Source organism: Bos grunniens, chromosome 19, assembly GCF_055505025.1.
Source record: "Bos grunniens cultivar Pamir isolate PY7600 chromosome 19, Bosgru_T2T1.0, whole genome shotgun sequence".
Taxonomy (NCBI): Eukaryota; Metazoa; Chordata; class Mammalia; order Artiodactyla; family Bovidae; genus Bos; species Bos grunniens.
In genome coordinates this window covers 56,001,759-56,025,198 of record NC_141183.1, presented here as the reverse complement: position 1 = coordinate 56,025,198, position 23,440 = coordinate 56,001,759, and the positions used below count along the sequence as shown (strand labels likewise).

The window sequence follows — 23,440 nt, the reverse complement described above, 5'->3', positions numbered from 1 at the left end:
GCCGTGATACATCTCTCTTCCCTTGGAACAGTGAGCACACCCCTTCCCCTTGCTTATGCTTGTTAGTGTGCTGGTGGGTGAGTCTTAAGTTGGGAATTTTTCCGAACACCTAGAATTAACTCGTTGATGCTATGCCTGGGTTAAGATGCCCTGATAAAGAGGCAATCTGAGGCTGAACTGAGAGTATAATCAGATTTCATCAAAGCAGATAGTAAAATTGGGGCAAGATTCAAATTACAGTGCCAATGGTGGGCCAAGGATCATTAACAGGCGTACTCATTCAAAAAGAGTACCTTGGATCATTCTGGAATGATGATGAAAGAGATGGCCAGGCTTGGAAAGAAATTAGAAATCTTAAGTCTGAAGGAGGAGGATCCAAGGATTGGACATGGGTGCAGGGCCTCCAGTGGAGCCTCCCAGAGACCCTTATCAAACTCTTTGCTGCTGCCAGAGTGGATTCTAATTGGCTAACCATGGATATCATGGCTTCTGTAACCACAGGATGTCCCCCAAGGCCTGTATCAGTTGAGGGACCATGGGCCTACAAAGAGCATTTCCAGGACATTTGCTGCTTCTCTTTTTCCCCCAGGTCACCTGATTATACCATCTTGATTCTTGATCTTTTTTAGCAAAGTCCCAGCCTGAGCCTAAAGTTATGTCTGTAACTAGAGACTTGGATGTGTCTCTAGGATGTTCTGGAGCCCCACTAGAAGTTTATTTATTCACATGAGAAGCTGAGGGGACTCCTAAGAAATAATTCACCCTAAGAGAACAGGGAAGTGGGCAGAGACGCACAGCCTAAACAAATCCTCGTCCTCAGAGGAAAGGCGGTTCTCACTGTGGCATAGCAACTGCTTCTGGGATTTGTCTCCTGGGCAGTCTCCCTTGCAGCCGCATCGCCTAGATCCTAGAAAAGGACAGACCGTGACTAAAAATAAGAATTAATGTTGCTGAAATTCTGTATTGTCACAAAGCGTAGGAAAAAGAGATCTCCCTTTTCTTATCACAGTGCAACACTCAGCAGTAGTTTGCACACCCAAGAGGTGACTCAATGGCGGTATATGGGAGTAAACTCCAACATGGCTGCCAACGATTCCCATATCTCCCAGAATTTACCTTTTTGAATAGTCCCCTCCCATACCTTATCAGAGTGGGTCTGTGTGACCAACAGAATGTGGTCATGTTGCTTCCAAGGCTAAATCATTGCAGCTTCCTCCTTGCTCTCTCTGAGAATCATTCACTCTGGGGAAAGCCAGGAGCCACGTTATCAGCACACTTTTGAAGCCCACTAGGGACATCCATGTTGTAAGAAGCTGAGGCCTACAAACAATAGCCCTGTGAATAGACATCTTGGAAGCAACTGCTCCAGCCCTGACCTAGAGACGACAACCTCATGGAAGACCCTGAGCCAGAACCGTCCAGCTAAGCCATTTCTGGATTCCTGGTCCTCAGTAACTGGTGGGATTCAAACATTGGTTCATGCTGTGAAGTTTTGGGTAGCAGATAGCTAACATCAATAGATAACTAACACAGATTTCAGTACTGGAAGTGAGGGGTTGTCATAGTAAATATGTTTAAATGTGGGAGAGGCTTTAGAATTAAGTAATAAGCAGAAGGTGGAACTATTTTGAAGAGAATGCTGGTGAAAACTTGAAATGCTTTGATGAAACTGTTTATAGATGTGTGATGACCTCTAAGGAGTCTGCAGATGAGGGTATAAAGGCAAGTGAGAAAAATCTTACTGTAAACTGGGAGAAAAGGGAAATCCTTCTTTTATAGTGGTAGGAAGTTTAATGACACCGTCACCTGAAGCTAGGCAGAAAGAAAATACACCTAATGAAGTAGGTCCAGCCAAGGGGTTTCCTAAGCTGTGTGTTAAAGGTGACACTTGGTTTCTTCCTGTTGCTTAAAATAAAATGTGAGAGGAGACAGGCTAAAAGAAGGGCTGTTAACACAAAAGAGCTAGAACTTGATGGTCTTGAAATTTTCTATTGTCCCAAGATGGCAGACAATGCTAAAACTAAGAAGTGCCTTCCACACAATGATTAATCCCAGGACCCTGTGAAAGAAACCTGTAGAAGGTGGAGCTAAGGGTGTGGCAGTAAAGCCCTTTATTGGACCTCAGGAAGCTCTAAGGTAGTATCTCAGAAGGCTATTCAATCAAAAGAAAAATTCCTCTAAAAAATTTAAGTATGTGCCTTGCAGATACTCCCAGTTAAGCAATAGAGTCTCTGCTGCTAAGTCACTTCAGTCGTGTCCAACTCTGTGTGACCCCATAGACAGCAGCCCACCAGGCTCCTCAATAGAGTCTCTAAGAAGTTTAAAAATATTGTCCTTCTACCATTTCAGCGTGAGTCCACTGGTTTATCTCAAAGAGATTTCTGGGTGTAGCCTTTTACTAATATATTGATCACAGAGACTTACAAAGTTTTTAAGAAAATTATATTTGTAAAAATACAGCCAACTTGGACTGAAAAGGATAGAAACATTATGAAACAAAAATGATCTTTGAACCTCTGTTCCCAAATTTCAGTAGGAAACAGGCTAGGAAAACCATACAGCTGCAAACAGCACTACACTTCCCAGGAAAGTGCGGAAACTCACAGGAAGAACCAAGACACCAGAGGGCAGGGCAGAGAGCAGTGAAGACTTGCTGGCGTTCAGGAGTAAAATCAAGTCTTAAAGAATCCTCAACATCTGTCCAGCTGTATTTCAGACTTCAGTGGACTATGAGGGCTTTCTGCCTTCTATTCTCTCCATTTGGAGCAAATATGTCATGATGGTTATCCAATGCCTATCCCATCATTATTATATGTTGAGTGTGTATATTCACACGTCTTTGTATTTTTGAGGAACTATATTTAAGGAGCTGAATTTAAGGAATTGTACCTGAGGACACTTATCAGCCCCTTATTTAGATTAAATTTAAGAATTGATACTGATGCTCTGATGGAATGGTACCTTGGAGGCCTTAGGTGGGAGTGAATATATTTTGCACATGAGAAGAACAAAAATAGTTAAAAACAGCAAGCTGACTGTATTGATTTTTCAAAGTCTATAGATTTTCTAGTCTTCTCTTCAATAGCTGGAAATAAACTTCCCTCCCCTTGAGTGTGAGCTGGACTTAGGAACTCAATTGTAAGGAGTAGAATAAAGCAGAAGTGAGGGCATGCCACTTCGAATACTAGGTCCCGAAAGGTGCCCCCGCTTCCTGCTTGCTCGTTCCCCTTTAGACACTTTGCTCTGAGGAAAGCCAGACTCTGTGTTACAAAGACACTCAGGCAACCTGTGGAGATGCCCACATGATAAGGAACTAAGGCCTCCTGCCAGCACCCAGGTGAGTGGGCCATTTTGAAAGCACATACTCCCAGTCAAGCCCTCAGATGATATCCCAACTCAAAACTCATGAGAGTCCCTGGACAAGATTTACCCAGCTAGTCACTCCTGAATTCCTTACCCAGGAGAAAAACTGTGAGATATTCACTGATGAATATAGCCCCTTAGCTTCCACCCCACAGACCTACACTGGACCTGTCCTATGAGAGAGAAATCAGTCTTTATCATGCCCATGTGCCTGTTGGTCATCTGCATGTCTTCTTTGGAATAATGTCTACTCAGGTTTTCTGCCCATTTTAATCTAATCAGCTTGTTTGCTCTCTTGACATTGAGTTTGCATGAGCTGTCTATACACTTTGGATATTACCCCCTTATCAGTCACATCATATGCAAATATTTTCTCCCATTCAATAGGTTTTCATTTTGTCAATGGTTGCCCTTGCTGTGCCAAAGCTTTCAAGTTTAATTAGGTTTCATTCTGTTTATTTTTGCTTTTGTTTCCTTTGCCTTAGGAGATAGATCTAAAAATTATTGCTTTGATTTATGTCAAAGAGTGTTCTGCCTATATTTTCTTCTAGGAGTTTCATGGTTTCCAATCTTACATTTAGGTCTTTATTTGGAATTTATTTTTGTATATGGTATGAAAAAATGTTCTAATTTCATTCCTTTACATGTAGCTATCCAAATCTTTATTATTTTAAGCAACTGATATTTGAAGATTGCTTATAACAGCAGCCTAACCTAGTCTTGGCTAACTGAAACACTAGGCTTTTCCTCATGTTAAAGTATAAATAAAACCCATATTCAGAAAACTAGTGCAAAGTACCTATATTCCATAGGTGTCTCAGTAAGGTAATAGTGATGCTTGGTTCTCTCCACATCTCGGATCTCTCATGCTCATGGAAAAGTCTGCTTAATGAGAATAAGGCCTATTCATTCCCAAGTCACTGCTGCTGCTGCTAAGTCGCGTCAGTCGTGTCCAACTCCGTGCGACCCCACAGACGGCAGCCCACGAGGCTTCCCTGTCCCTGGGACTCTCCAGGCAAGAACACTGGAGTGGGTTGCCATTTCCTTCTCCAGTGCATGAAAGTGAAAAGTGAAAGTGAAGTCGCTCAGTTGTGTCCGACTCTTAGTGACCCCATGAACTGCAGCCCACCAGGCCCTCCGTCCATGGGATTTTCCAGGCAAGAGTACTGGAGTGGGGTGCCATTGCCTTCTCCGATTCCCAAGTCGAGTGGTTCTCAAATTCTAGTGAGCATAAGACTTCCTGAGAGTTTGATATTATACAGTCCCAGGCCCCACTCCCAGAAAGCCAGCTTCTGGAGGTCTAGAGAAAGGTCTGGGAATTTGCCTAAAGCAAATTTTAACAAGAGTGCCAGGAGACTCTGATGCAATTTGAAAAATTCTGAGCAAGTACCTAAAAGACAACCTGCTGAGGAACAGTAGCTGTCAGTAGGGCAAAGTCAAGGCCACAGCCCAGTGGTTAAGAATGTGGGTATTCCACGACTGTCTTACACTAGGGCCGTTCACATCTCTCAGGAATCTGCTTGTTACTTTTACTGTATAAATAAAACTTCCTGGTTCAATACCCAGCTTAAAAAAAAAAAAAAAAAAAAGAATGTGGGCATTGCAATCTAGAAGTGGGTGAGAATTTAGCCTCTGCCACTTATTAACTGTGTGCCCCTGGGCAAGCTACTGCATTTCTCTTGCTTCCATTGCCATATCCATACAATGGGGATCCATTATTAATTTCCTTAAGATTATTCGGAGTAGTCAATTAAGTTATATATTTAAATTACTAGGAGTGGTAACTGACACATAATAAAATGGAAGACATTATCAAATGCAGGGTGGTGTTAGAGAGAACACAAAGCAAGGAGTTAAAGAGAGTCAGGATCAAGTCCTACCGGGCGAGGATTAACTAAGACAAAGGCATGTGTCTTACTTCATCCAGTTCCTACTGTCCACTCCCTCTCGCAGTGATGCTGTTGCAGTTCAAACATACATGTTCCAACTAACAGACTCATGGTTTCCAGGTTTCCAAACCATGTGGAAACATACAGCATTCACAATGTTTTGCTCCTGAATCCACGTCGATCTCTGACATTGTTACATTAAATAGCATCACAAGGACATACTACAGCACATTAGGAATTGAAGGGATCCTGGAGGCCATCCAGTCTAACACCTCCCTATACCCATTTTACAGAAGAGAACACTGAGATCCTCAAAGATTAACCTGTGAGAAAACTCCCCACACTGTGAGTGGCCATGCCAGGCCTCCAGCCCTGTTTCCTCAAGTCCCAGTCTTTTGCTCTCTCTTTCCTACTCTACTCTACCAGCAGGAGAGTAGGGCCTGGTATTTCTCTATGCATTCGAAAAACAAACAGGAAAAACCACTGAGAAAGGGATCACTTTAATTAGCACAGAGGAAGCATGGGCCATGGTGGGACGTAGGAGTGAGTTCCAGGCCACTGCTTATGCTAGGCTCCAAGGTCCAGATGCTCTTTGTCCTGGGGCCCATCCACATGACATCCATCACTGCAGCATTGGCTGGAGAACCTACCCTGCTAACATTTTAGGGGCCGGGAGAGAGGTGGGGACCTCATGGAGAGAGACTGGGTTCTGTGCCTGGAGAGAGGTTTAGAAATTTGTCTGAAGCAAATTGTAACAAGAGCTTCAGGAGGCTCTGATGCAATTTGGGAAATTCTGGGCAGGTACATAGTAGACAGCCTGCTGAGGGACAGGAGGGGTCCCTCCACGGGGGCTTCATGGGGAAACTAATGGGAAAAAGAGGATGGCGTAATGAAAGCTCATCAGACTGAGAATGTAGTTCAATTCTCGATTCTGCTGCTGATTTGCTGTGTGATCTTGAGCCTCTCACCCTAGCCTCCCTGTACCTCAGCTTCCTCAATGATATTAAAAGTGCTAACACCTGCCAGTCTACCTAGTCCATGTTCCAAGAAACCCAGAAGAGAGTCTAGCCTAACCTCCTAATTTGATTTACAAAAAGCTCACCAATTCATTTGTATGAAATCTTGGACACACGTGGGACAATAGTGAAAGGTGGTTTGTATCTACTGGAGTCTAAGGATCAAGTTAAATGAAAACAGCCAGCCAGCCACACCGTGTTTCCTAGAGTCCAGAGATTGGAGATTCCGTCGCAGCATCCACCTTGGGATTCTTGAAAAGTGAAAATCGCTCAGTTGTGTCCGACTCTTTGCGACCCCATGAATCACAGCACGCCAGGCCTCCCTGTCCATCACCAACTCCCGGAGTTCACTCAAACTCACGTCCATCGAGTCAGTGATGCCATCCAGCCATCTCATCCTCTGTCATCCCCTTCTCCTCCTGCCCACAATCCCTCCCAGCATCAGAGTCTTTTCCAATGAGTCAACTCTTCGCATGAGGTGGCCAAAGTACTGGAGTTTCAGCTTTAGCATCATTCCTTCCAAAGAAATCCCAGGGCTGATCTCCTTCAGAATGGACTGGTTGGATCTCCTTGCCGTCCAAGGGACTCTCAAGAGTCTTCTCCAACACCACAGTTCAAAAGCATCAATTCTTCGGTGCTCAGCCTTCTTCACAGTCCAACTCTCACATCCATACATGACCACAGGAAAAACCATAGCCTTGACTAGGCGGACCTTTGTTAGCAAAGTAATGTCTCTGCTTTTGAATATGCTATCTAGGTTGGTCATAACTTTCCTTCCAAGGAGTAAGCCGTCTTTTAATTTCATGGCTAAAATTAAAAGATTATGGGTAGCCTATCCCTTCTCCGGTGGATCTTCCTGACCCAGGAATTGAACCGGGGTCTCCTGCTTCACAGGTGGATTCTTGACCAACTGAGCTATCAGGGATTCTTAAAGACAGAGGGAAAATGCTTCCAATTCCTTTGTCAAGACAATTACATCGACAGATGTCCTGGATGGAGAGACCTGATAGGCAGAATGAGAGAAAGCCCATTCGGAATGGGGGTCCCGGGAGCCCTGACCCTGCACACCAAACTCTAGGGAGAGGCTGGGAGGAAGCTGTGACCAGGGCAGGAGCTTTTGGAAAAAGAAAAAGCAGACTGGTAGGCTCTGGAGATACCAGTCTGAATATCCGGAACCCATAGCTCGAGCAGGGTACTGGGCTCCAAAGACAGGCTGAGCGGAAGACTGGAGGGAGGGTAGGGGGAGCTTTGCTTTATTTTTGGATTTTGCCAAATCAAAAGAATTTGGGAAATGATGGAAACTGCTGTGCTGAAATGCAGACTCTGCCAGGTCAGCATGGGCCTGTTTATAAGTAATTCAATCTGAGGCGAGGAGGAGCTGCAGGCATTCAGTCACAGACACAGTCACACACCCGTTCACACACACGTAACTTCAGCACAGGCCAGTGGCAGCAGGACGTCCGACCCTGGTGTTGGTTCCTGAGACCGCGGTCAGCACGTGGGCTCCTGGCCAGTATTCGTTCATTCATCCACTCACCCCAGTGTTTGCTGAGCACTTACAAGGCATCAGGTGTGTCATAAGCTCTGGGGATAACATGGGGAGCCCAGCAGAGGCGGGCTTACAATCCAGCAGCTACACCACTGATGGGAATGCAGATTCCCCACCCTCTTGTCCCAGGCCCGCATAGAGAGGCAAGTGTGGGGCGGGGCGGGGGGTGGGGGGTGCAGGGCAGAGGGTGCTGGTGTGACCCAGGAAGACATTGCTGGAGGGCAGCAAGGAGCTATGCAGCAGATGGCATCCACGCTTCCCAACTCTGTTATCACTCAGGGAGTGGGCAGGGCTCCCCTGGGGGTGGGAAACGCCTTCCCCTTCCTCAGGGGAGCCATCATTACAGGTCTAACCAGTCATGACCACCTCATTACCCTTGGCCTCAGCATATAGAGAAGAGAAGGAAATGGCAACCCGCTCCAGTATTCTTTCCTGGAGAATCCCATGGACAGAGGAGCCTGGCAGGCTACAGTCCATGGGGTCGCAAAGAGTCGGACATGACTGAGCGACTTCACTTCAGCATATAGACATGTGACCAAATCCCGGCTAAAGGAGCACAAGAACTCTGTAGGGGATGGCTTCCTTTTCCAAACAAAAAGACAAAGCCTCTCTGCCCTTCCCCTTTCTTCCTGAGACAGGACCAAATGCCTGGAGATGTAGACACCATAGTAAAAGCCTAAGGCAACATGTCAACAGGCTAAGATGATGGGGCTAAAAGAACGGGAGCAGCTGACATCACCCCAGAGCTGAACTGCTTTCCTTGGGACACTCATCAGATGAGAACAAACAAGAAACAAATAATAACACCAACACTTTATTTGCTAAAGCTGCTTATAATTCGGTTTTGTGTCGCTAGCAACTGAAAGCATTCCAGAAGAGTCCAAAAGAAGATGTTATCAGTATCATCATGGGACAGCCCTGGTGTGGATCCCAGACCTGGGGAGATCATTGTAAAGAGCCAGAGCCAGGAAGTGAGGAGCCAACTGGGTTCTGGCTTAAACAAAGTGGCTCCTGGGCAGCCTGAACTCTATCACATACTGGGAGTTATGTACACGGGACCCACGTCTCCTCCCTGGAGGGGCTACAGCACCAAAACTCCTTTCTGAAGACTTACCAGATCTTTCCAACTCCAATTTCTGGCTCTTCAATCTAAGTTGGTACTCTAATAGCATTTGGAAGAGCTATGAAGATAAGATTTAAAATCCTGTGTGTGTGTGAGAGAGAAAGAGAGAACTGCATGAGAAGAAAGTTCCTTTTAAAAGCTGCCATTGTTTCATGTCTAGTAAGAGGGGTATTCAACTGCCTAGGCTAGAATCTAGCTCCTCAGTAAGTGTGTGACATTCAGTTACATAACCCACATGTGGCTCACTCTTCTCATCTGTAACGTGAGGTTAATACGATAACCTCTTCTTCATAGAGACAAAACCTGATGACTCAGAGGCAAAGAATCAGCCTGTAATTCAGGAGATGCAGGAGGCATGGGTTTGGTCCCTGCTTTAGAAAGATCCCCTGGAGGAGGAAATGGCAACCCACTCCACTATTCTTGTCTGGAAAACTCCATGGACAGAAGAGCCTGCCAGACTGTAGTAGTCCATGGGGTTGCAAAGAGTCGGACGTGACTGAGTGGGCCTGTGTTGAGGATTAAATTAATTCATTCATCTTAAACTCTTAAAACAAGTACCTAGCAGAGTAAATCTTTGAGAGAGATTAGCTAATATTGTTAATAATTTCATTGATTCTGAAATGGTTTCACATTTTTAGCACCTCTAAAATCCTGGTGTATCTTTTAGAGGGCAGCATGTCATAGATAAGTGGAAGCATTTTTATTCTTTCTTCATAATTCACTAACAATTTATTTTACAATCGATAGCATCTTATTTCAATGACGTGGGAAACTATTATTGAAGCAGATCTTCTTGTGGTGGAAAGGACCACTTGAGTAGTCCCATAGGCAAAAGATATATAAAACAAGAAGGCACCACACTCACCAAGAAAGGAATTTTGGAAATTTGTCAAAGTCCACTCTGCCCAGTTATCTCTTGTTTGTGGAACTCAAAGGCTTCTAGTGAAGGGGGGGGCAGATTTCAGTATGGGAGGGACAAGCAGATCCAGACAGAAAACGATGCTTTTTTGGATTCAAGGTTATCCACATATCTGAAGAATTGAGACTGCAGTATTCTTGCCTGGAGAATCCCAGGAACAGGGGAGCCTGGTGGGCTGCCATCTATGGGGTCGCACAGAGTCGGACACGACTGAAGTGACTTAGCAGTGAAGTCATGGGGCTTTCCAGGTGGCTCAGCGGTAAAGAATCTCCTTGCCGATGCAGGAGGTGCAGGAGACGAAGATTCAATCCCTGGTCGGGAAGATTCCTTGGAGGAGGAAATGGCAACCTACTCTAGTGCTTTGCCTGGGAAATCCTGTGGACTGAAGAGCCTGGCGGGCTACAGTCCATGGGGTCACAAAGACTTAATGACTGAACAACAACAGAGTAAAGTCATCTGAGCAGAAAGAAGGGTCTCCCAAGAAGGTGCTCTCCGATGGGAGGGGACCTGAGGGCTGTTACCCCAGAGCCAGAGCTGAGACTGTCACTGGAGGAAGTTACTCCCCCATCTCACGCAGAGGTGGACGCGGGGCAGCGCACGCTCCGCTCCCCTCTGGGTGGCACAACCACTTCGAACAGAAGCCCCAGCGGGTCTGGGTCTGAAGCAAAGAAGCTTTTGGAGAACTGTAGCTTATCTTGGGAGAGCAGGCACGAGGGAGGAGAGAAGGGTGTTCCTCCGGTGGGGAAACAGGTGCTATAGTCAATTTCAACCTGAAAAACAAGAGTAGGATAGCCTTATTGTTAGCGTAAGCAGGTAAAGCAAGCCACGTGAGCAAAACTATTATTAACTAATAATAATTGTTGATAAATGCTGGAGAGGGTGACGAGAAAAGGGAATCTTCTCGCACTGTTGGTGGGAATGTAAATTGATACAACCACGATGGAAGACAGTTCAGTTCAGTTCAGTTCAGTCACTCAGTCGTGTCCCCCTCTTTGCGACCCCATGGACTGCAGCATGACAGGCCTCCCTGTCCATCACCAAGTCCCGAAGTTTACCCAAACTCATGTCCATTGAGTCAGTGATGCAACCATCTCATCCTCTGTTGTCCCCTCTCCTCCCGCCTTCAATCTTTCCCAGCATCAGGGTCTTTTCTGATGAGTCAGTTCTTCACATCAGGTGGCCAAAGTATTGGAGTTTCAGCTTCAGCCTCAGTCTTTCCAATGGAAGGCAGTAGGGAGTCCTTAAAAACTAGGAATAAAACCACCATATGACCCAGCAATACCACTACTAGGCATACACCCTGAGGAAACCAAAACTGAAAAACACACGTACCCCAATATTCAGTGCAGCACGATTTACGATAGCTAGGACATGGAAGCAACCTAGATGTCCATCAGCAGATGAATGGATAAAGAAGCTGTGGTACAGTGTGGTACTATATACAGTGAAATACTACTCAGCCATACAAAGGAACACATGGATCCCGTTCTAATGAGACAAACCAACCTAGAGCCTATTATACAGAGTGAAGTAAGTCAGAAAGAGACATATATATCTATATTTCTATATATATTATATTATATATATATGTATATATATTATATTTTGAGAAGGCAATGGCAACCTACTCCAGTACTCTTGCCTGGAAAATCCCATGGACAGAGGTATATTTATTATTATTCTATATATATCTTTCTATGTATTACATATATACGTGAGATATATATATATCATATACTAACACATATATATGGAATCTAGAAAGACAGTACCTATCTGCAGGGCAGCTGGGGAGACACAGATATAGAGACAGACTTATGGACAAGGCGGGGGGGTGGGGAGGAGAGGGTGGGATGTACGGAGAAACTAACGTGGAAATATATACCACCATATGTAAAATACATAGCCAATGGGAATTTGCTGTATGACCCAAGGAATTCAAACTGAGGCTTTGTAACAACCTAGATGGGTGGGAAGGAGAAGGCAATGGCAACCCACTCCAGTACTCTTGCCTGGAAAATCCCAGAGACAGAGGAGCCTGGTGGGCTGCTGTCTATGGGGTCACACAGAGTCGGACACAACTGAAGCGACTTAGCAGCAGCAGCAGAGGGGTGGGATGAGGAGGAGATGGGAGGGAGGTTCAAGAGGGAGGGGACATAGGTATACCTATTCTGATTCAAATTGGCATTTGGCAGAAACCAACACGATACTGTAAAGCAATTATCCTTCCATTTAAAATGAACAAATCTAGTTTTTTAAAAAATTGTTGATAATATGACATTACTACTAGCAGGAACCAACATATCAAATGCCCGCTAAATAAGAACCACTGGACTCTGCACAATATATATACTCACAGCTGGTGAAGAGTAAATGTGATCATGTGACTCATTAATGAGACCCGAGAGTTCAACTCACTTTTCTACAATCACACAGCTGGTGTGCAGCAGAGCTCAGTTTCAAACTCAGTTTGTCTGAATCCAGAGCCTGAGTCAACCATGATTGGTGACAGAAGGTGGAGTTTCTCCTAAGGGCAACGTACCAGTTGACTCCTGACTGCAAAGTGTGCTGGGGGCGGGGGTGGCTTCCTCCCTTCCAGCAGGAGGTACCATCACCCCTTCCGCTCACTAAGCACTGTCAAGGGCTGGCTGCGGAGGTGGGCTCTGCTCCGGAGCTCCGTTCCCAGTGCTCCTGCTCGGCAGCCAGACCGTAACAAAATACCACAGACCTCTGGCATCGACAGAAACGTATTTTCTCACAGTGCTGAAAGCTGAGAAGTCCAAGACCAAGTGCCAGCAGGGCTGGGTTTCTGGTGAGACTACCTCTTCCGGGCTTCCAGACTACAACCTCCTTGGTCCTCACAACAGGGAGAGGGGGAGGGGCGGGGGGAGACCGAGAGAAGAGACCTCTCTCTTCTTCTTATAAGGCCATGGTTCTGTCAGATTAAGTTCCTACACTTATGACCTCATTTGACCTTAATTATCTCTAAATGGTCTTCCCAGGTGACTCAGCAGTAAAGAATCCACCTGCAAATGCAGAAGACACAGGTTTGATCCCTGGGTCGGGAAGATCCGCTGCAGAAGGAAATGGCAACCCACTCCAATCTTCTTGCCTGGAGAATCCCATGGACAGAGGAGCCTGGCAGGCTACAGTCCTGGAGGTCATAAAAGAGTCAGACACGACTTAGTGATTAAACAACAGCAACAACCTCCTGAATACTGGTCATACTAGGGGTTAGGGCCTCAACAGCATGAATTGGCGGGGGGCGGGGGGAGGCAAGTCAGTCCATGCCAAGCAGTTACCTTATTCTCATATTCCTTTTTATAAAATTGAAGTGTAGTTGATTTACAATGTTGTATTAGTTCCAGGTGTTCTCATATTCTTTAAAAGAAGGAAGTTTTCCATGAACAGCTACTCCCAGGTATTTTTAAGACCCCAGAAGTTTATTTTACTGTACTTTTAATCTTTGAAAAATTTTTGTTTTGTTTTCAAATTTTATTTTATTTTTATACAATTTTAAAGGTTACTTTCCATTGACAGTTATTAAAAAATATTGACTATATTCCCTGTGTTGTATACAATACATCCTTGAGCCTATCTTACACCCAATATTTTGTACCTCCCAATCTTTCACCCTTATATGCTCCCCACTGGTAACAATTAGTTTGTCCTGTATGTCTGTGAACCTACTTCTTTTATATTCACTAGTTTATCTTATCTTTGGAGAAGACTCTTGAGAGTTTTGAACAGCAAGGAGATCAAACCAGTCAGTCCTAAAAGAAATCAACTCTGAATATTCATTGGAAAGACTGTTGCTGAAGCTGAAGTTCCAATGTTTTGGGCACCTGATACAAAGAGCCCACTCAAGACCCTGACACTGGGAAAGATTGAGGGCAGGAGGAAAAGGAGGTGGCAGAGGATGAGATGGTTAGATAGCATCACCAACTCAGTGGGCACGAATTTGAGCAAACTCCGGGAGATAGTAAAGGACAGGAAAGCCAGGCATGCTGCAGTCCGTGAAGTCACGAAGAGTTGAACACGACTTAGCAACTGAGCCATTTATTTTTTTAGATTCCATGTATAAGTGATATCATACAGTATTTGTCTTTCTCTTCCAAGACACCAGAATTTTTGATCTGAGAAGAATCTTTGGGTAAATCAAGTCCAAACTCCTCATTTCACAAATGAGCACATGTGACTCTGAGATATTAGGAGACTTGCCCAGAGTCATACATCTAGTCAATGGCAGCACTGAACCCGGTCTTCTGATTCCAGGGGCGCAGCAGCATGTGTTGCTGGGCTTTAAAGGAATGATGATGGTGAGGATGATGGTTGGAGCCCCTACTGTGTGACAGGGGCTTCCCAGGTGGCTCAGCGGTAAAGAATCCCCCTGCCAAGGCAGGAGATGCAGGAGACGCTGGTTTGATCCCTGGGTCGGGAAGATCCCCTGTTGGAGGGCATGGAAACCCACCCCAGTATTCTTGCTGGAAAATCTCATGGACAGAGGAGCCTGGTGGGCTACAGTCCATGGGGTGGCTCAGAGTTGAGCACGAATGAAGCGACTAAGCACGCACACACGCGCTGTGACAGGCATTGTATAGTTCACTTTACGTACACCATCTTATTAACCTTCACAATAGCACTAAATAAAGGGTATGATTGTCCACTAATACAGATGAAGGAACTGAGGCTCAGAGGTGAGGTACCTCACTCAAGCACCCACAGCTAGTTTGGTGGGTGGCCGCAGGGTTTAAACCCAAGGTTGGGTCCAAAGTCCACAGTCTTCCGGTTTCACTGGGTTCAATTTCCATCAGGCAAGGGGGCACCCTCATTGGGCCCAGGCTATGAGCCAAGATTTGGAGCCAAGGGAAAGTCATGGACATTCAGGATCAGCGCAGAGGATGCAAGGGCTGCCGGAAGTGACAAAGTGAAAGGAAGGAGGGAAACAGGAGACAAGCCTTGATGGCTTCCCAACGCTGCCACCAAATCGCTCAGGGAGCTCCAGGGCCTCCTTTTTTTCCCCTAGGGAGTCAGGACAAGTTTTTTCCTTTACCTTCAAGCTTGACATCCCTTTATAGGTAAATCAGCCTTGCAGACAAACATGAACCGTGCCAGGCTGCCCTCCCTTCAGGCTGCAAAGGAAATGAAATTGGCATTCTATAGTCCTCACCTGGCAGGCATCACCACGCAGCCCCAAGGGACTGGGCCAAGGCTGGGTGTCAAGCTGATGGGCTATTGTCTGGAGTCTTGAAGGGAAGGGGGTGCTGGGGCAGCGGGGGGAGGAAGCCAGCTCGCAGGAGAAAGGTGAGCGGCTGGCCCCGGCCCAAGAATGCCAGGGGCCCCTGGCTCCCGCTGCCTGGCCCTGCTTCCCTGGCGGGAACAATTCGCGGTGTTGTCAGGAAGTGACAGTGAAACCCCGTTCCCCTTATACCTCCTTCAGCCTCTGGCAAAAGGAGGTTCCTGGAGGGAATATTTTTAGTTTGACAAATGAAAGCCTGGGACCGAGGACAGGAGGGATTAAGGGAGCTCTTCTCTGACACTCCTGGAGACGGGGAGATGATGAGTCAGATACAGAGGGCTTAGGCACGACTTCTCAAGACATTCCTCAAGCATGAGCGCAGGCCAGCCGCGCGGATGGATTCCTCCCGCCCGCCGGCCGGCGTGCGGGCCGGGGGCCGTTCGGGAGGGGCCCGGGAGCCGCTCCTCCCCGTCCTGTTTTCCCTGCCCAGTGGCGCATTGTTGGACAGCAGCTCCGGGGATCAAAGCGCCGCCTGGGCTGGGCCGGGCCCGGAGTCAGCAGGCGTGGGTTCGAGCTCAGCCCTCCTGGCTGGCTGGCGGTGACTCTGCGTGTCCTCATTCTCCCTGGATGCTTCAGTTTCCGCGTGTGTAGACCGAAAGTATCTGGACGCCTCAAAATGATCATCATGAGGCTGCATCGCTGAAAAAAGCATTGAGCATGCGCAGTGCTGTGGACGTGTGATTCTGCTGAGTCCTTAACACCCCACACACAGGTGTGCTGGAAATCTCACGGCAGAGTAACAAAACCAGGGTTTAACCCTCTCAGCACCTCCGTGAGGTAGACTTCATCACCCCGACTTTATAGACGAGGAAACTGAGGCTCAGAAGGGGGCGTGGCTTGCGCGGGGTCACAGAGCTAACAAGTGCTAGGTTGGCATCACCCCTGACTCCAAAGCCCGTGTCCTGAATCCTTGCACCGGTGACTCCCTGGCTAGGCCTGGATCTGGCCGGAGCTCATCTCTTATCAGAAGCCACAAGTGACAGGAAGATCAAGACAGTGCTCAGGGCCAGGCGCCAATCAGAGAGCCAGAAGGGGAGAACAGACTGCCAGCCAGAGGAGGGCCAGAGCAGACAGAGACCGGAGCCCAGAGCAGGGCTCAGACGGACTGCAGGTCAGAGGGGCAAGGGAAGGGCCCCGGCCAGAGCCGGTGGCTGGCGCTCCTGGCAACGCAGTGGGTTCTGGAAGAGGAGGCACACTTAAAAGTCAAAGTCTACGGACGCAGATGTAGAGAACAGACTTATGGACAAGGGTGGGGAGAAAAGGGACAGGGTGAGATGAATGGAGAGAGTAGTATGGATACATACACACTAATACATGTAAATAGACAGCCAACGGGATTTTGCTGAATGAGTCAGGGAACTCAAACGGGGGTTCTGTAATAACCTAGATGGGTGGGAATGAGCAGGAGACGGGAGGGAGATTCAAGAGGGAGGGGACGTATGTACACCTATGGTTAATTCATGCTAATGTATGACAGAAATCAAGCCAATGTTGTAAACCAATCATCAATCAATTAAAAATAAATATTCTTTTTAAAAGTCAAAATCGGCTCATTTGGTTGGAAGAGAGAATGAGGCAGCATCAAATAGATTGGCTTATTTCTCCCTTTCCTGACAGCTGGGTTATGTTAGGATGGGTTCTCCCAGAGACTTGGTGCCAAGTCACTAAGTGAGCTCTAGTCTAACATGTAAAACTGTGCTAAGTAGCTCACCTCAAACCCACCCCCTTGGCCCACCTATTCGATTTTCATTGGCCCACAAGTGAATTCCAGAATAAAGAGTAAAAGATCGCCAGTGAGTGCTTCTGCTCAAGAAATGCTGATAGTACTGACTTCATTGCTGAAATTAGTGGAGTTTTTTTTTGTTTTTTTCCACTCATTAGCATCCTCCTCTTAAGTGATCTAAGTCCAGAGAATTCACTTTTTATTCTTCATGGAACTTGATTCAGCTATTTTGTTTCAAACAGAAAACAAAAAGGGTATCCCATACGCTTGGTTATTTTCTTCTTTAGTTTGTCCTCAGGAAGAAAGGAAGGGAGGGAAGAGAGGAAGGGGGTACCACTCATACCACAAACTTCACTCCCGATGAGCTCACGAGAAGAGCAGCGCCCCTACCACCACCACCCCGCTGAGGTCCCGGAAACTCGCCACAGCACCACTGCGGGGGCCCATCGGAACAGGCCATGCCTTCATGTTTGCACCACTAAACATGCTCAGGGATAATTTTGCATCTTTGCTTCAAGCCATGGGACCTTGGACAAGTCATCTAAACTCCATGAGCCTCAATTTCCTCATCTGTAAAATGGGATTAAAATGCCACCTTTGTCTCATATGGGAGTTGTGGGAATCTGCCAAGAGAGACGTAGAGGTTTATGTAATGTATATAGTATTTATTGAGCACCTGTTACGTGCCAGGCACTGCTCTATATGTATGCGTTTGAGTTTTCTCCAGGAAAGAGGTGTAGTCGACTTCAACATCATGGAGCTGAGGTCAAGAAAGCTTAACAAGGACACTCCTGAAATGGGGACCCTGACTTGTCCTTCCCAGACTCTGCAGCAGGCTCATCTGTGTTTCAGTCAAGCTTCTTTGACTTCAGGGTCAGAAAATTTCATGTTAGGAATGCAATGGTGGGTGCGGTAGGAGTGGAGGCTGCAGGACAACAGCGGAGATGGGGGCGGAGAGGGTTCTTATTAGTGATTCAAGACTTGGACCTCATGGGTGCTGGTGGTGAGCTGCTAAGCTGCTAAGTTGCTTCAGTCGTGTCCAACTCTGTGCAACCCCACAGATGGCAGCCCACCAGGCTCCGCTGTCCCCGGGATTCTCCAGGCAAGAACACTGGAGTGGGTTGCCATTTCCTTCTCCAATGCAGGAAAGTGAAAAGTGAAAGTGAAGTCGCTCAGTCATGTCCGACCCTTAGCGACCCCATGGACTGCAGCCCACCAGGCTCCTCTGTCCATGGGATTTTCCAGGCAAGAGTACTGGAGTGGGGTGCCATTGCCTTCTCCAGCTGGTGGTGAGAAACCACCATAAAAACCCCGCACTGCCAGGGACAGAGGTCTCTGTCTGCCTTTGTCGGCCACGCCGGGTTTCTCTCTTGGGTGTCTCATCTGCCAGGGCCCCCCCTCCTCCTGCACGTGCCGTTCCCCTGCTCTCAGCTGTCCCAGCCGCTCCTCCCATGCCTCTTCGCCATCTAGTAGCTTCTGCTTCCACAAGGACAAGTGCTTGACATGTGGGGACATCTAGACTCCTTCCAGTTTCCTCCTGTGGTCTCAGACCACAATTATTCTTTGCCCACAGGTTCTAGAGTTTGAAAGACTGAGACCTGAAACTCAGTCCTACCACTGAACCACTGCTCTGTTTTGAACAAGGAGCCTCTCAGACCCTCGGATTCTTTTTCTGTAAATGGTGATCCTAATACTATCAACTTCTTTGGGTTATCAGTTCAGTTCAGTTGAGTCACTCAGTCGTGTCCGACTCTTTGCGACCCCATGGACTGCAGCACACCAGGCCTCCCTGTCCATCACCAACTCCCGGAGTTTACTCAAACTCATGTGCATCAAGTCGGTGATGCCATCCAGCCATCTCATCCTCTGTCGTCCCCTTCTCTTCCCACCTTCCATCTTTCCCAGCATCAGGGTCTTTTCAAATGAGTCTGTTCTTCATATCAGGTGGCCAAAGTATTGGAGCTTCAGCTTCAACATCAGTCCTTCCTATGAATATTCAGGACTGATCTCCTTTAGGATGGACTGGTTGGATCTCCTTGCTGTCCAAGGGACTCTCAAGAGTCTTCTCCACAGTTTTGAACACCACAGTTCAAAAGCATCAATTCTTCAGCACTCAGCTTTCTTTACAGTCCAACTCTCACATCCATATGTGACTGACTACTGGAAAAACCATAGCTTTGACTAGACGGACCTTGTTGGCAAGGTAATGTCTCTGCTTTTTAATGTGCCGTCTAGGTCGGTCATAGCTTTTCTTCCAAGAAGCAAGTGTCTTTTAATTTCATGGCTGCAGTCACCATCTGCAGTGATTTTGGAGCCCCCCAAAATAAAGTCTGTCAGGGTTTCCACTGTTTTCTCATCTATTTGCCATGAAGTGATGGGACCAGATGCCATGATCTTCGTTTTCTGAATGTTGGGCTTTAAGCCAACTTTTGCACTCTCCTCTCACTTGCATCAAGAGGCTCTTTAGTTCTTCTTCGCTTTCTGCCATAAGGGTGGTGTCATCTGCATATCTGAGGTTATTGATATTTCTCCTGGCAATCCTGATTCCAGTTTGTGCTTCATCCAGTCCTTCATTTCTCATGATGTACTCTGCTTATAAGTTAAATAAGCAGGGTGACAATATACAGCCTTGACATACTCCTTTCCCAATTTGGAAACAGTCCACTGTTCCATGTCCAGTTCTGTTGCTTCTTGACCTGCATACAGATTTCTCAGGAGGCAGGTCAGGTGGTCTGGTGTTCCCATCTCTTTCAGAATTTTTCACAGATTGTAGTGATCTACACAATCAAAGGCTTTGGCATAGTCAATAAAGCAGAAGTAGATGTTTTTCTGGAATTCCCTTGCTTTCTGTATGATCCAACAAATGTTGGCAATTTGATCTCTGGTTCCTATGCCTTTTCTAAATCCAGCTTGAACATCTGGAAGTTCATGGTTCATGTACTGTTGAAGCCTTGCTTGGAGAATTTTGAGCATTACTTTACTAGCGTGTGAGATGAGTGCAATTGTGTGGTACTTTGAGCATTCTTTGGCATTGCCTTTCTTTGGGATTGGAATGAAAATTGACCGTTTCCAGTCCTGTGGCCACTGCTGAGTTTTCCAAATTTGCTGGCATATTGAGTGCAGCACTTTCACAGCATCATCTTTTAGGATTTGAAATACCTCAACTTCTTTGGGTTATGATGCAAAGTAAATTTTTTTTTAAAGGTTTTTTTTTGACATGGATCATCTTTATTGAATTTGTTACAATACCGCTTGTGTTTTGGTTTTCTGGGCATTGGGGATCTTAACTCTCCAATGTGGGATTGAACCTGCACCCCCTACACTGGAAGGCAAAGTCTCAACCACTGGGCCACCAGGGAGGTCCCGATGCAGAGTAAGTTAGATAATTAGGACAGAGCCAAAGACACAATAACCGCTCAGACTCAGAGCTGTTATTATTGCTACTGCTGTTATTACTGTTGAGTTTGAAAGAGTTGTCTCAGATCCCATTTCTTTCACTTAAGAACATTAAACTCTGCAAACCACAATTCCACCAAGGGCACCCAGCCCCTCGCTCCCAGGGCTGGTGTAGGAGTCAGGGGGCCAGGGTGTGTGATCTCAGCCGGACTTGCTGCTTCTCCTTCTCTGCCTCACCCCGATGGGTGTTCCCTTCACAGTTCCCTAGGAGGCCAGTCTCCTCCCTCTGCCTTTCTTCCAGAAGATCATATAGAGGATTCGACCCTTGGGGTCTAGACCCCATCACTGGCTGAAGATTCATCCCCAGGAAGTCACACAGTGGTGAGGCAGACAGGAATCTTGGAGGCCCAGCTGACCTCATAGGGGGAGACTGAGGCTCAGAGACCAGAAGCCAAAGACCCCACTGAAAGTGCTAGCCCAGGAATGAGACCCTGCCTTTCCCCACACCCTGACGAGTGTTCAGGCCACGCTTTATTTGCCCTCAGTTTAGGGGTTCCCTCTGTCCTAGTCAACAAGCACAGACATGCCTGTGCTCCCAGAATCATCTGTCTACAAGAGGGAGGGGATATATGCACACCTATGGCTAATTCATATTGATGTGTGGCAGAAATCAAACCAATATTGCAAAGTAATTATCCTTCAATTAAAAATAAATAAATTAAAAAAAAAAAGAATGCTAAAGGCCTTGGGACAAACTGGAGGGGAAGGGACCCACACCCAGAGAGAGCAGGAGAGCCGCAGTAGCCAACAGGCCGCAGGCTGGCCACGGGCCAGAACCGCAGTGACTCTGAGGCACCGAGGCGGGGAGCCATGCTGTCATGAGAATGGCGGTGTCTGCGAACCTTGAAAGTGAAAGGGGATTAGGCCAGTGTGCTGCACGGCCCTGGGGGCCCCAAATCAGACCGCCTGCCCTGCCTGAGAAACGCCTGCCAAAGCGCCAGTGTGAGAAATGAATTTTAAAATTTGATGTTATTAAAAACTATCAGCTCTGATTTCAAAGGCTGGCAAGCTTGCCTCTGAGCCAGCACCCACCCAGGCCCGGCTGACCTCACCACGACAGCTAACCCATGACATCAGAGCGGCCCCGGGCAGAGAGTCTGGTGAATTAGCACTATCTAAAGAGAAGGAGGATGGAGTTACAAGCTCACGAGTGGGGGAGAACTGGAGAATCCTTCCTGGCTTCACTCAGATTCCCAACTGCTTATCAAAACGCACATGCCTGGAACTGCTGGGTCTTGAGAGCCAGCCTCTTGACTTCTGATTCAGGGTGGGATCCAAGCCCCAGAGATGAGGCCAGTGGCTCCCAGGGGGAAGATGGATGGACCCTAGCCCCAGCATCACCCCCTCCATCTCTGCCTGCCTCTGTGATTACCCTGCTACTCTGGTTCCAGCCGTACCACCTCCCAATTGTATGAAGACAATGTTCTGGCCTCCAGCCCTCCAGCCTCCCCAGCGTGAGCTGAACAACTAGAGGCTTCCCAGGTCCCAGCCCATCCTATTTCCTTGGTCAGGAGCAGAACCTTGACACTGTTGCTTTGAAAGACCCCAGGAGACACAAAGGAGCAGGAAGGATGGACAGTTCAGTCCGTCCTTTGCACTGAGGCCTGGCTGTTCTCTCCAGGTCTGCCACCATCCCCGAGGGCGGACGCCAACCCCCTCCCCTGGGACAAAAGCTCCTCCACCGGCCCCCGGGCCTCCCCCTCCTGCCTCATCTGCTTTCACTCTCCCCTGTACTCTGGTCATTGGCACAGATTTTCACGTTCTAAATAAACCGCCTCTTTCAGCTTTCCAGCTTGGACCATTCCCTTTGCTTGGAATGCCCAGCCCACCCTGCATGCCTCCCACGCACGCATGGACATTCTTTTCATAACCTTCAAAGCCCAACATCAGTATCACCCTGCATCAGAAGACTCTCCTCAGGTCCATGCAGCATGAACTGGTTCCTGGTGATGACTGAAACTGATGCTTCAATCGTGCTAACCACAGGGTGGGTACCATACATTATCAAGGGTCCACCCAACCTGGTTCATTTTGTCCCCACCCAGCCTTTCAAAGCGGGTCCTATCACCACTCACATTTTTAGAGATGAGAAAACAGAGGCAAGGAGACAGGAGCTCACTTGCCCACGATCACACTAGTGCCCGGGGGGCAGGAACCCTGGCTGTTGGGCCCGGATCCACAGGAGACCAGCTCGCCCCTCCTTCTGTTGCTATACTTACAGGCCAGTCTTACCCACTTAACACGGAGCTCCTTGAGTGCAGGAACTTGGTGTTATTATTGTAAACATTGAAGTAATGTAATATTATGATGATGATGATGAGTATTTAGTAGATTACTATACTGATAGAAATAGTAACAATTGCTCTACTGTATGGAGTGTCCTCTCTATGGACTGAGTGTTCATACACTATCTTCTCCACAACTCAACAGCCACGTTGAAATGTGAATCATCTTCACCTTATAGATAAATCATCTGATTTATCCATGAGGCTTAGTGAGGTTAAAGTTCAAGGTCACCCCCTGCCTCTACCCTCTGCTCTCCCTGCTTCCACCTCCCCAGAGCATAGTTAAGATACAGTCAAGGCTTAGGCGTCTAATCAGTTAAATGGAATGTCTCATTCCTAGGCCTTGACCTTTGATTCTGAGGTTGCAGCTTAATTCAAATGATCCTCAGCTATCATGTGCCTACTATGTGCTGGGAACAGTGCTGGGGCTCCATCAGTACCAATTCATTCATTGCCCAAGCCCCAGGAGGCAGGGCCCACTGTTCGCCCCATTTGCATGCCATGCCCAACGTCACACAGCTGGCAAGGAGCAGAGCCAGGAGGGAGCCTGTGCTCCCTCCAGATTCCAAGTGCTCTGCTCCCAAACGCTCTTGTAGACTGCCTCCTGGGGACAGAAGCCCCAGAGGCGAAGAGTGAGCAGGGCGGGAAAGGAGGAGGGCAGAGCTGGGAGGCAAATCAACCAGATGCAACGTTCTCAGATGTTTCCGCAGACTTCTCCGTCCCTGTAGGACCGGCTCGTTTCCGAAGCAGATGACGGGACGGACCGTCCAGTTGCTCCCAGTGACATCTCATCTCGGCTCCGTGCAGGCCCCTGAGCA

The 23,440-nt window shown here is 47.3% G+C and overlaps 1 protein-coding gene across 1 annotated transcript in view; it reads right to left on the bottom strand.

Moving 5' to 3' along the window:
* Positions 1 to 8,617: 8,617 nt before the first annotated feature.
* LOC147352759 (uncharacterized) overlaps positions 8,618 to 23,440 on the bottom strand; it is a 47,257-nt gene continuing 32,434 nt past the window's right edge. Inside the window, exon 3 of the mRNA XM_086361038.1 lies at positions 8,618 to 10,629. Within this exon, the coding sequence (XP_086217164.1) occupies positions 10,429 to 10,629 (201 nt within the window). The 3' untranslated portion in view covers positions 8,618 to 10,428. The remainder of the gene's footprint in view (positions 10,630 to 23,440) is intronic.